We start from the raw sequence: 13,730 nt of genomic DNA, 5'->3' as shown, positions 1-13,730 counted from the left end.
CACGTGTAACGTCCGGCATCTGTAGGTTAGCTAAGAGAGAGAGAGACCATAGTGGACGGCTGTGCATTAATTTCGGCCACCTGTGTTTCTATGATGCGCACTGACGGCACACAAAACCCAGATACACTGGGTTTAGGTTATTTCCAGGACTCGCCTGGTAGATGCGGCATCGTAGGCAGGACGGCTAGAGCCTGAAGATCCGAATCTGTAAACAAAAGTCAAAGCAGAGTTAAAAACCCTTTTTTCTTGTATCCTCGTGTTTTTTCTTTGTATAAGGCTTTTCGAATTTGCCGATGCACCAACTAGCCTATCTGAGCATCCCGGATCATCTTTGACGTTTGCAGATTCGGCTGTCGGATTCTTATATTTTCATTCACCCTATTGACAACTGTAACTGCTTATTATGTCTAAATGTGAAATATGTAGAACATGAAATTGCATCTTCTTAATTCTGAGGACTGACTTCCGAACAGCTTGTCAGTACTGCACTATCACCCGGCTCAAGCTGTCAAGGTTCTCTTTGCAATACCAACAGATGAATTCACAAAACCAAAAAAGGGAGGGAATTTATATTGTAAGTGAAATATACTCAGAAACAGCAAAATTAAAATTTACTTTTTCTCGCCCCATTTTAACGGGTTCTACCTTCCTATACAAAATGTCTTTTTTATGCATTTCAAACCTTATATAACAGACCATCACCAGCAAATATTCAACTAATAGGGTTTCCCGCTTCTTTCTCCACATGTGCTACGACTTTTTCAGTGATCCTGCCTATTGAAATTTACTTCTGCCGAAATACATCAGTAGATTAAAACCAAAATATTCTTACCACACTCAGGTCCACAGCCTAATTGTTTTGTTATTTTGTTTGTGTCTTCTAATTTTTGGTTTATTTTTATACTTTCACAGGAGCGCAAGTAAACTAATCTGAACCGAATTAAGTTCCCCATTGAGTATTTCTGATCTTGTTATCAAATTTCAAATTTGGCCTTCTTTTGAAGAGGTGGCAAAAACTTTTTATTTTAAACGAGGTAGCCTCACAAAATACTAACCGTATTGTTTATATCATCATCTGCATAAGTTGCAATTTAAAAGTGCCGCAAAGCTTTCCTTTCTGTCAATTCTGGCTACAACACTCACTAACTTCAGCCAGATTCTTTCACAAGCCGGAATTAATGTAGATCAGTTATTATATCACTTACACTAAGCTATCATTGCATGATCATCAAATATCATACCGGATTTCAACGCGGAATGCCTGCATCGCATGTTTTAGGTATGTCCACTGCCTTCTCAATTCCCGAGCGCTCCGAAAGAAGGAAAAAAGTGCAATATATGGAAGATCGAAATGCAAAACTTTGATCTCTCCTTAAATTGTTCGCCTTTCTCAGGTGAGGCTCAAGATCGTTCAATTTCAGGGCAGTTATGGTACATTTTAGTTCTGAAGCCCAATGCGAAATACAGACCTACGTATGGTAAAACTGGCACCGAAAATATGGCTTTAGATATCATATTCTAAACTGATCGGTATTGTGGCTCCTGCTCGAATAAAAAAAATATAAAACCCAATCGAGCGTTTTCTCGACATAAAATATCTACAGGCGAAGCACACTCTTGCAAAGGCTCTAGCACTGGTGTAGCGCATCCTATTAGATGACGTCCTGGTCATGTGTGTATGACGCAGCGTAGAGCGGCACTTCGTCAGCTGCTTTTCGCACTCTCTCTCTCTCAAGCGCGGGAACAGTTATGAGAAGTAATCATTGAAGAGCGCGCTGTTCAATGGTTACTTCGCGTTACCAACCGATATCGCGGATGTGGCTGCTGTGGGCGATGTACAATGTTCATGTACGACGAGTCATTGCTCTCACTGAATTTCAACCTTTCCGAAAAATGCGTACACTTCATGAATATATACTTCAGCTGTTTAAAAGGTGCACTTCAGTAGAAAGAATTTGTGCATAGTTAATCATGTTTTCTGCAAATGCATCAATTCTCTGCAAAGCTTTATGCTTGATCTTCCACATCTGTTATATCTGTGACTGATATTTTTGAAGTAGAAGCCAGGTGTTAAAGCATGCGCTATCGGTAAAGCTATTCACACAGAAATGGCGGTCAGGCAGATAGATCATTTTGATGCAGAAGCGTTATATGGCTGATCGGAAACGAAGCCCTCCGTTGTTGCTCACACAAAACAGGCTGAAAACTCCAATGATGTCACCATGGCCCCAGAAGCAGGCCGGTGCCGTAAGGTTACAAGTTCGGACAATCGAAGAGGACCCAATTTATTCATGAACATTTAAAGACCTTTCGTTCAAAGGTCTATAGGGTGAGGGCCCTTGAGGTAAAGTAATATATTCTAAAGGTTTTTCAGACTTTAGTACTAGTTACTAATTGTAAATATGTAGTAAACGAATATAGTTAAATAGTAGTCCACGATGAGACACAAATGCTTTCGCATTCACAGCACGTAAATGGTATTAAGCGACTTCTGTAATTTTATTGACGTATATATCCTCTGAAATGACTGGCTGCGTAAATTATGCATGGCTATATGTGTTAAGTCCAGACCAGTGCTGCCTAACTGCCCGTGAGTGTGCCAGACCCGCGCTACAAATTTGTTTTCTCAATGGCTAACAGAAAATATTGATGTTGATGAATGCTGAGGAGATTTGTTTCATGTTTTGCACATGCAGGAAGTTCTTCATGGGTACAAGTTGACAGCACCGGTTATAGGTAAGGGCTTTCGTCTTAGGCTCATATCTAAGCTTTAGCTCAAAGTCGGTAAAAATTTTCAATAGAGTTAATAAATGTTCACTGAAAGAATATTGACCCTTTGTGCAGTGAACGGAAGTGGCAACAAGGCGAGCACTGGTGTCGTTATTGGAGCCATACTGGGGGTTCTTTGCCTAATTTTGGCTGTGACGGCTCTCACATATTATTGTGTACGGTGAGTGCGCTTTCACGGAGCAAGAATTATCCCAGCATGCAAGTTTTTATGGCAAATGATATGCCCATAGCTTTGTTCGCGCCATTTACATCACAGGTGTGATGTAAATTTCAATGTTTTTGTCGGAATCATGCAGCTAGCTACGGTCGAATAGTTAAGGTATTAGAAACTCTGAGAGTAGGCGGCCCGAAAAGCAAGTAGGTTGGTCCATTGCAATGCGGCAACCTACTTGCCCAAAGCTGATGCACGCCTTGTGTGTTTATTTTGCGCAAGGGGCAAACGCTTTCTCCGTAGTTCCCGGGTTCGAAAACGACCGCGGTGGCTGCGTTCTTATGGAGGAAAAACGCTAAGGCGCCCGTGTGCTGTGCGATGTCAGTGCACGTTAAAGATACCCAGGTGGTCGAAATTATTCCGGAGCTCTCCACTACGGCACCTCTTCTTCCTTTCTTCTTTCACTCCCTCCTTTATCCCCTCCCTTACGACGTGGTTCAGGTGTCCAACGATATATGAGACAGATACCGCGCCATTTTCTTTCCCCCAATACCAAATATTCTTATTATTAAACGCTTTCTTCAAAATAGCGTACCTGGAATTCGTTTTTATTTGAAAATATCGCAGCGTCCGACGGCTTTTGCTTAAGGCGGAATTCCCTCGCACCTGCTTTAAAAAATGGTACGAAATACATTTAATTAAGCCTGTTTTATTCCCCACCGCTTTCTAAAGTTTGCAGAAAAACGAACTTCAGAGACTGCGTCTAAATGCACCAATAAAAGAAGAAGAGGTTTTTTCGGAACGATATCAGTGAAACTTGTATATTGTTGGTCTGCTTTGACGCTGGAGGCGACACACATACTTCCGGCAGTGTCAGAAGCGTTGAAGTAGCTTTGAAAAGTTGCTTAGTAACCATTGTTTGCTGACGAGAATCCTTGTTAACAGCTTTCGTTTTGGTAAGGTGGTGCAATTTATGCTTGCAAGCCGGACGTATTCGAAATAAAAAAAAAACGTGTCCAAAATTACTTGCGTGCGCGCGTGCTCGGCGTTTCTACTTTATAAGCGCTTGGGGGCCTTTAGGTCCCGATGTGCTAAAATGCTCGTATTTCTACTACAGCTTGACTTTTACGAAGTATGCGTATATTGTAAATATATTTTGCGATCTTTCGGGAGTACGCGTGAGGTTACATTGAAGAAATCATTAGCTAGTTTAAGATGAAAACTATATATATAAATATATATATATATATATATATATATATATATATATATATATATATATATATATATATATATATATAACAATACTCTTTGCTTCTTAATACGAACTAAGGGTTTAGTACGTCCGTAATAGCCTGAGTCTTTTTGGGACGTTAAACCCACGTAAACTATAAGGGTCTATAAGTATTTAGGGGACGCATTATTTGCGAATGAAAGTTTAGGGTTAGCGAAAGTGCAGAAGAAAACTAACGCAGTGTAGTCACGCAATGCGTCGCCTGAAATGTGTTGACATTAAGTGCGTGCAGTCTCTATCCGCTGGTAGCAATAGCAATCTGCTGAGAAGCAAGGCATAGCTGCGATAAGTTTTTCTTTCCAGGAGTACAATTCCCGGAAACTTTTGAGTGCGATTTTGCGCAAATATACACAGTTTCATATTCATTCAAGAATAGTCTTTACGATAGGATGGAAGTTTGTTTGTGCACTTTTGTCGAAAACATTGCAATGGACTTTTATTCTTTCTTCCAGAAAGCGCCAAGCCGTTGCATATCGGTCAAATCGCCCCACAAAGCGCAGCATGAAGAAACGACTTTCCAGGGCTTCAAATTGTGCGTGAGAGCATCTGAGCGTTTCAAACCTCAAATGCACCTTTTCGTCTGTGATATCTCCGCTCAAAGATACACTGAACGTGACTGGTGTTGTGTATATTTCTCGCAATAAATCGGAGGCTGCAAGTTTTCATATCAAGGTGCACCTAGCATCTTCCAGAAAATTTGCGGTTTTCGCAACTCGCGTCCCCTCTTAACCTGTAACGCCACGTACACCCTTGCAATTTTTCAGCGTGAACACGCGAGCGTCCACTGCCTGGCGCTACTGCACCGTAAGAAGAAGGAGAGGAGAAAGCGTGCTAGGGGAAAGGCATGCCCACAATTGCTGCTGCTGGAGTGAGAGTCGCCTGCTAGGCTGTTGTGATTAGTGCGAAACAACCCGTGGCCATCATCGACTTTTATGCACCGGGGCCCCAAGAGTCTGCGAGCAATTGTTTTTATCCGTAGCATATAACGCGGGTGTTTCTGAAAAGAGCATACATTTGGGAACAGCCTGGCATGCCCAAGAATCCAATTGCAATCGTCAGTTACGAGAAGCTGCTTGAAGTGACCCTCGATATTGTCACGTTAATTTCGTTAAAGCAAATGCTCTCCACGCTACCCGCGAATGCAACCGGAGCCTGCAGTCTTGTTTGGAACGCTACGCATCTGCACCACTCCAGGGCCACAGACACGCAGCAGATAGAACACGAAACAAACGCTCCCAGGACTCGGCCATAAAACTTGCCTTGCACTAAACAGAACAGACAAGCAGACGGCGCTATCTGCTGCGCCAAAAACGGCGGGCATGCTCGTTCCCTCTCCCGATTTCCGCTCTGCTGCACCTCTGCGCCTTGTGCAGTCGACGCTCGGGCTTAATTTTAAAGAATTGGACGGGTGTACATATATAGCAGCAGCCATACTAGCGCCCTTGTATACGCATGCCAAGTAACGGCCATTGACTTTAGACGCACTGATTAAGGAATTTTTCTAAACCAGCTGCGTAGCGCAAAGAAAACAAGAAAGATACTGCTTTAAAAATACCTGGCCGGTAGGTTAACGTCTGCTTTTAATGGATCATACTGTGATATGTAGGGATTAAGGCAGAGTAAGTCGTATATGTTTCCTTAATTTTGTAAATTTATTGTACTGAAAATATGACCTGTTTATTACGAAAGATGTGTTTTGGGAGTTTGTGTGCTGATTCGGTATCGTGGACGAACTGTGTTCATTGCGTCCTCCTAAAATTTTCAGCTTCACAGGCGCCGCAGGAAGAAGGTATTAGGCATTCGCAGTTGACCGAGTACCTTCCTATGATGAGCTTCGCCTCCACAACTGATACTGCGAAAGCTGCAAGCAAGACTTCGAATCCTGTGACGATCAAGAAACTTCAATACTACGTACCCGAAGCTCTGGCTGACGGCTCTCTGCTGCAGGAGTACGCGGTAAGAAGCAATTTAGAAGCATTGTGCACCTTTGAATGCACTGGTACGCACGCATTGAATTGAACGGGTGCGTGATTCTGGGAGACCGGGCATAGAAATTGATATAAGCGTGGTCGCTCCACGACAAAGAAAGTTTACTGAGAACTGATCGGTAAGTTGGTTTTTATTTTTGTTGCTCTTCCTTTCTAGCCAAGCAATCCGTCAACGACCAATGGTTCCAATTATTATTTTTAAAAACGCCAAAACTGCGCAAAAGACGAGGACATAGGCAGTGAGGAACACACAAATCATCACAGGCGCAGTTGCGTGCTCTTCGTTGCCTATGTTCTCGTCCTATGCACAGTTTTAACATTTCTTGAGGTATGAACCAAATTGCCCGAAAGAACATCCTACTAAAGCTTTATATACTCTCGCAGGTGCACTAGCATCAATGGCCGGAAAGGCTAACGCGAACTATAAAAGCGTTCTAAACTTGCAGTGCGGCAGAACACGTGATGTACTACAATTTGAAGCAAAGGAGCCGTAGCATTTCAGCTTCGCTTCTGACTAGGCGCCGCTTAAAAAAATGGCCAGGCTTAGCTTGGTTAAGCCAAGAATGCGTTGCATATCTCGATGGAGTTCCGTGCTGCTCCGTTGACTCGATAGGCTATTAGACAGTTTTAGCTGTGCGTACGCAAAGAGTTAGCGTACGCGAGGAGTTTGCGGGGACGGTAGTGCGCATGCGCAGAACGCAAGCGCAAGCCTTGCGTCTTGCGTACGGTAGCCTTGCGTACGGTAGCCAGCGGAGTTTGCGTTGCGGCGCTTGCGTGGCTTGCGTACGCTAACTTTGACAAGATGGCGGCGCCCTGCTCGCCCGCTTCGGAATAAATACATGTCGCCGCTGGATTCTTCGACGCAATAGCTCGCTCAAATGGTAGCGGTTCGCTTTTATTTCGCCTAATCTTGCCCACACGTAGTGGTATAAGCGATAACTAGCCCCTGTTTTTCAGATAATTTGGCGATCTTCAAGCTCCTAGGCCTAACTATATTCAGTGTGTTTTCCTCGTATCAACGACACCTGGCGAAGCAGTTTTCTAACTTTTAGCCAGATCTTGCATTTTCTTCGGTTTGCATAGTTTTTCTTCTTGGAACAAAAAAGGCTCCCAATGCACTCACAGTAGTTATCAGTAATCACGGATGAAATTTTCTTCAACCGAGCGTTGATGTGGTTTGACTTCTTGTCACTAGATGGCGCCACGTGCGCCTGAGGGACGCTACGGCACGGTCAGCTAAAACTATACTTCGGAGCGGACAGCGTAACGCACGCAGCGCCCTAGCTCTTTGGGTACGCAAGCACTTGCGTACGCACAGCTAAAACTGTCTATTGACTCGATCGCCATTGAAACTGCCCGTGTAGCAGCGCTCGATCGCCTTTGAGTCGATAGACTATCGGTTCGAGGGCCCTCGAAATGCCCGTATGACAGGGGTATAAGACTGTCCCGGCGAAGGAGCGCAGCTCTTTTATACATATGCCGTGACGTCAATCATAGCGCATCGCCCCTAGCGGGAGGAGCGGGAGTCAGGTGGTGGCTGCGGCCGCGCGCGACCGCGCGAGTTGGGGCTCAGCTTTTCCTCCGGCTGTCGTGACGTCACGTCACGTGGTTTGGTGGCTGCCCGGCCGCGCCCAAGGGCTGAACTGAGTGATTGCAATATGCAACGCATGAAAGACTCCACGCGGGGCATGTAGGATGCTCTACATCGATAGCAGCGGAAACGACTTTTGGGAGCACTGTGTCACTTCTGCAGCTAGCACAATACGCAGTCACATGTCCGGACGTTGCAATGTGGAATCAAGAGTTTGTGTATTCTCGAAATTCGAAAGTAGGCTGTTAAATTTTTCTTCTTTCCTCCGTGTTTTAGAAAGCAATCCGAGCCAAGGCCAATACAGAAAACTGTGTCGCCTTATAGCTACACCTAAAGCGTTTAATGGTGAACAAAGTGTCTAAGGTACCAGGAAACTGAGATGTTATTATAGTGCAGCTGGGCGCACGAATGTTTGTGTCAAAGCAGGCGTTGCGCGAATGAAAGCCTAAGATAACACACAAAATCGCACCAATCAACCACACCATCTCGACATTTTTCTAAACATTGTGATAGCTGAGTATGTGACTCCCTATCTGCTAGCATGTGCATTCTTATATCAGACAAAATACAGAAAGAAGGAAGACAACTTAAACTTTCTCAACGCTCATAACAAGACAATGGAGTAAAGCTTGGGTTCGGAATATTTAGTAAACAATCACGAGCGTTTTTTGGCGCTGAAAACTTACTACAAGACGACGGTAAAAAGGAACGAAAACACATGGACAACACGGTTAAGCACACACTGCCAAGTGGAGGTTTATTGTGAGGTTTAGGAAAAAAAGAAAACGAAAAAACCACACTTGGGAACTGATAGCCGACTTATAAAATGACATTTACATGTTGCCTCGTGACAATGCGGTTACTTCAAACTGTGAAAAGTTTCAAAACCTGGTTCTTTTGGGTGCTGTGCATGGGTAGCGCGCGCAGCCCGTTCCTTTTCATGCGTCTCTGAGAGCTTTCGAAATGTATCTGCAGCAATTTCCCTCTTCGAATGGAAGCTGCATTTCTTTCTTGGTGAGAGCTACTGACGGGACGCTTACGCAGTCTCCTTCCAAATCAGACATCATTCTGAAGGCCTCGATTATCTCCCTTTTACATGTATTGCGGGTTTTTTCTCAAAATGGTCGTTTCTTGTAATTTAGCCTCGCAGCTTTGTGGAGGAGAATCCGTCTAGGGTTTCCACACCGTGAACAATGGGCTGCCAAGTTTCCATACCCTTGCAGGGAGTCGCACGCGTCCTGGTGCTCCATTAGCCGTTAGTCGAGGCAACGCCCGGTCTGTCGAATATAAGTTTTTCCGCAAGAAAGGGGATTCTTGTATACTACCCCCACTGAGCAGACGAATTTTGTCTGGTGTCGACCTTCCGGCACAGTCCATTGAGTTTGTTTGGGGCAGGGAGCGCAACGATCGAATTCAGAGCAAGTAGGTTGGATGTGCAGAACAGGAGTGCAGAAACGCCTTCTCCCTTCTGACCCAGGGCACATTTCGTCAAAAGGGGCATTGGGGTGTCGTGCATGCAGCGGACACTCAACACACCCTGCCCACGGGTTGTTGAAGATAGCTTGAACTTACAGATTGCTTGAACTACAGCTGTGCACAAGCGAGTACCCCTAGGTGACTGCTAATGTCATCAGCAGAAGCAGTTTGAAGAGCATTTTGCCTCAAAGAAGGCAGAGAACCATCCAGGAAGAAAATAAGAGACCGTTCTTGGTGCTATGGTGCATGCCTAGGATAACACACCAGTTCAATAGAAAAGGCAACGGGTTCGACGTGAACGTTGTGCTCTCTGTCCCAAACAAACTCAATGGACTGTGCCGGAAGGTCAACACATCGAAGCCAAACGAAGGGTGTGGAGCGCGACACGAGACAAAATTCGTCGTCTGCTCAGTGTGGGTGGCCTACAAGATTCCTTTTTCTTGCGGAAAGACTTCGTTTGGACAGACCGTTTGAACGGAACGCGTGCGTCTGCGAACGCGTGCGAACTCGTGCGTGCGGGTATGGCAAATTGGCAGCCCATTGTGCAAGGTGTAGAAACCCCAAGACAGATCCTCCCCCACAATTTGCGAGGCAAAATTCCTAGCAAGGACCATTTTGGCAAAATCCTGCAATACTTTAAAGAGGCAGATAATTGAGGGCTTAAGAATAAAGTCTGGTTTGGAAGGCGACTGCCCAAGCGTTTAATCGGTAGCTCTGACCAAGAAAGATAGAGGCAGCTTCTATTTCAAGACAGAAATCGCTGCAGGCAGATTTCGAAGCCGCTTAGAGACGCGTGAAAAGGAACGGGCTGCGCGCGCTACCCTTGCACAGCACCAAAAAAAAAAATCCTGCTTCGAAAATTATCAGAGTTTGCAGTTAAGTTACTGCATTGCCGAGAAGCAACATGTAAATTTCACTTCGTGTATTAGTAGCCACGTGTGGTTCTTGTCTTCTTTTTTCCTTCAACTCGCAATAAACCTTCGCATCGTAGTGTGCGATTAGCCGTGATGTCCGTGTGTTTTAGTTGCTGTTTACCGTCGTCTTGTAGTAACTTTGCAGCGCCAAAAATGCTTGTGAACCGGACCATAGCTTCAGTGTGAGTTCTCAAAGGATCTCGTGACTGATAAAAACTGGCGAAGGAGAGAAAATGTGTTATTCACTGGCGTTTTTCTGTTGTTGCTTTACATTGGAACGTATTCTCATGCCTATTTTTTCAGTATTTTTGGAACCACATAAAACTTTCCACGCCAGGTATTCAAAATTTATTCAATTTATGCCCAGTTTATTAGCGCCCAGTTTATGGCTTCTTGCTTTTGTCGCAGTCCATTTTCTCTGTGTCTTTAGCAATTCGACTGAATGCTGGTTTTGTGAGAGAACTACGTAATGTTTTTGCATAGCGTAAAAAAATTGTTCCAACAAAAACGACAATTGCAAGAAATGTTGTTGATTATATGAGGTCACTTACGGGTGGAATGGAATCGTACAGCTGACGAGTGTGAAAAAAATTGTGATGGACCTTGTTTAAGTTGAAATTATCTTTTCAAGATGTTTTATTGCTGTGTTGAAAATTCCGTCATTTTGATGTTTGCAGAACGCACGGAGTGGTCCTGTATATCCAACCAGCATCGCAGAGAGGGAAGAGAAAAAAATTAAGAATAACAGGAAGGACGTTCTACCATGTAAGATGTTCTTGAGAGAGATGATTTCGAAAACTTGCATTTTTTAATCTTCAAATGAGCGTCAGCATTACCCTTTTCTTCTTTGTCCTCAATTGCTTTCACCACAGCAGCGCATGGTGCTACATTTGCAAGAGAAATTTCCTTTGCAAATTCTTAATATTAATCTAGGCCATTGCTTTGCTCTAGGCGCACCAAACAATATAATGCTGTAACTCCTTTTACAAATATATTTGCCTCTTTAAAAGTCACTGCCTCCACTGATCTCACAGCTAGATGCAAAATCGACCTTGCGATGTTATGAATCAAGTAATTCTTCGGCGAGAACAAAGTACGACAGGGGTGACCATGCAGTCATATCCAAAGAGCCAAAAATAATAAGCTTTTTATGAAGACCCGCCGTAAAAAGAGGGCATGGAACATTGATTTGGATATTTTGCAAATGCTGGTGGCAACAGTGAATTTCACTCATGCAGCGATTGCTCACTGTGCCTCAGCATTGCGATGCCTTATTAGCGCGTAAGCTCTAATCCGATCGCACCAACCTCGAGAAAAATCGTCCGCTTTATGTTGGCAGCTGGCCTGGCGTGAGCGCTCCGTAAAACGGCACTGCCCGCTTATCGTCGTCTTATACGTACCCCCAGTCCCCGCTTTCGCACTGATTCAAATGTAAAGCCCATTGTGCTCCACGCAGGGCCGGCTGGGAAATTTTTTTATTTCCTTTTTCTCCCGCTCTAATTTATGATTTTGAATATAGTATACATTCTTTTTTTTAGTTTTTTCTGGAGGAGGCATCTCTTCTAGAACGCAATGGAAGCTCTTTTTGGAGACAAAAATGAAGGGAGGATACAGATTCCCCAGAATCGCGAGCATCACATGGACCCGCGATGAGACACGTGCTGCTCGTGGCCCGCGGTTTGGCCACCCCTGCACTAGGCACTTGTTTCTCCTGTACCGATGCAATATGCGTGAAAGCTACAGGGACTACTTCATTTAGTAAAGTGCCCTTCTTATATTAGTTCGTTCACACAGGTTACTTTGGCCATAGCATAGCGTAAAACCTACCAATGTAATGATCATCATAACGGGAGCCTAAAATCTGCAGCCAAGATTTCCAGCAAATGGTAATTTAAGAGCTAACTGTCTTCAAGTACTTCGCTCTCTCATTGGCACCGACGCTTACGGGTTTTTGTGTTCGTTTTGGGAACTTCTACTTCATTACTCTTTGCCAGTACGTTCACTGGAGGATAAATGACATCTGATTGAATTCTGGAATTTTGTGTCCTACGCACAGTCTAATTCGACCAGTGGTGATGCCAGAAGCACAAAAGGTTCTTGTTCTTTAGCTATTACATTTTTCATTTTTTCATTGCCAGAAACACCCCTTAGCATTGGGAAAGAGTTGAAGTCCTGGCTAATATGGTTTACGAGCCACGATGAATTATATAAATATAAATACACATAACAGCAAAATATAAAATGAACAAAGTTGAAGTGAAATCTTGTCTACGCAGCAGCCACTAGTTACATTGAATCTGATCAGCATATATAAATTGTTTTCACTTCCTTTCTTTTTTCACACTTTCAAGCTCCAAAAAGATATTTCTTCTGTTGATAACCTACAGAATGCTGATCGTTCTCAAAAAGTGTATCGAAGAGCACACAAATGTTAACATTGCGCACTTTTCGACCATTGATAACTTTTTTTTGTTTACTTATAAAGATGACCACTCAAGGGTGGTTCTGACATACGAGAACAGAAGCCGAGCCAAAGACTACATCAACGCAAGCTACGTCCCAGTGAGCATTACACCTTTTTACGCTTGTAATTACAGGCTCTAAATTCTTGTTCAGTTCATTAAAGTGTTAGCTTTACCGGAGTGAGACATGAATATTTTAAAGCCACAATACGGAACAAACAATTTATGAATTTATCTTGTAATTTGTAGAAATCTATAGTCTTAGTTTTGGTTTACTTCACTAAATTTATTCAGTAGGGTAGCCAACTAGGCACCGCTCTAGTTAACCTCCTTGCCTTCCCGACATTCTTTTTCTCTCTCAATCTAGGCAGCCAACTTCCTCACGCAGATTGTCTCTGATAAAAGCTATAAACTGCATAATATGATGAAGCTTAACTTATTTTATTTTTATCTAGGGCGTGATGAACCAGCACCAATACATCGCAGCTCAAGGTAACATAGTTTTATTTACGCGAAACTAGACACGCTGTGAAAATCACCACATCCACCTAACCTTCCTCTTATTTTAGGCCCAACATCAAGCACCATCTCCTACTTCTGGTGGATGGTGTGGCAAGAGCATGCCTCTAAGGTCGTAATGATATCTGGCCCGAACGAGCTTGACGTGGTGAGCGCTTTAAAGATTTTCCTTGTCTTGTCTAGATTTTGGGGCAGGAACATGCTGCCTTCTTTGAAGAATAATTGATTCCGCTTATGCTGTGCAGCGGAAGTGTTAAAATTCAACAAAAGCAATCGCAAACGTTTCCGGTTTCTCACACTTCTGCCTATTTCATCTCTTTCATATTCATTTCCTTGAAATGTGTAGTTAAGGCGATCACAAACTTTATGATGCGCTCCTATCAGACATTTACAAATTACTTATAACCACTACTACGAGAGATGTATCGAAGCGCTTGCTGGCATCCTGCAATTTCGCGTCAGACCGACGAAAATGCTTGCGTCTATGAACAGGAAAAGAAAACGGCCGCTTTAGGCGAAAGCAAAACATGTGAGCCGGATGTCAA

At 43.7% G+C, this 13,730-nt stretch overlaps 1 protein-coding gene across 1 annotated transcript in view; it reads left to right on the top strand.

The window, feature by feature from the left end:
* The window catches only part of LOC144111483 (receptor-type tyrosine-protein phosphatase epsilon-like), a 102,633-nt gene that overhangs the window by 24,638 nt on the left and 64,265 nt on the right, over window positions 1-13,730 (top strand). Inside the window, exons 7-14 of the mRNA XM_077644795.1 lie at window positions 2,697-2,736; window positions 2,845-2,950; window positions 4,688-4,767; window positions 6,001-6,191; window positions 10,882-10,969; window positions 12,690-12,766; window positions 13,122-13,158; window positions 13,236-13,333. Of these exons, the coding sequence (XP_077500921.1) occupies window positions 2,697-2,736; window positions 2,845-2,950; window positions 4,688-4,767; window positions 6,001-6,191; window positions 10,882-10,969; window positions 12,690-12,766; window positions 13,122-13,158; window positions 13,236-13,333 (717 nt within the window). The remainder of the gene's footprint in view (window positions 1-2,696; window positions 2,737-2,844; window positions 2,951-4,687; window positions 4,768-6,000; window positions 6,192-10,881; window positions 10,970-12,689; window positions 12,767-13,121; window positions 13,159-13,235; window positions 13,334-13,730) is intronic.

This window comes from Amblyomma americanum, chromosome 11, assembly GCF_052857255.1.
Source record: "Amblyomma americanum isolate KBUSLIRL-KWMA chromosome 11, ASM5285725v1, whole genome shotgun sequence".
In the NCBI taxonomy this organism is placed as follows: domain Eukaryota; kingdom Metazoa; phylum Arthropoda; class Arachnida; order Ixodida; family Ixodidae; genus Amblyomma; species Amblyomma americanum.
This window is presented reverse-complemented; position numbering and strand designations above follow the sequence as displayed.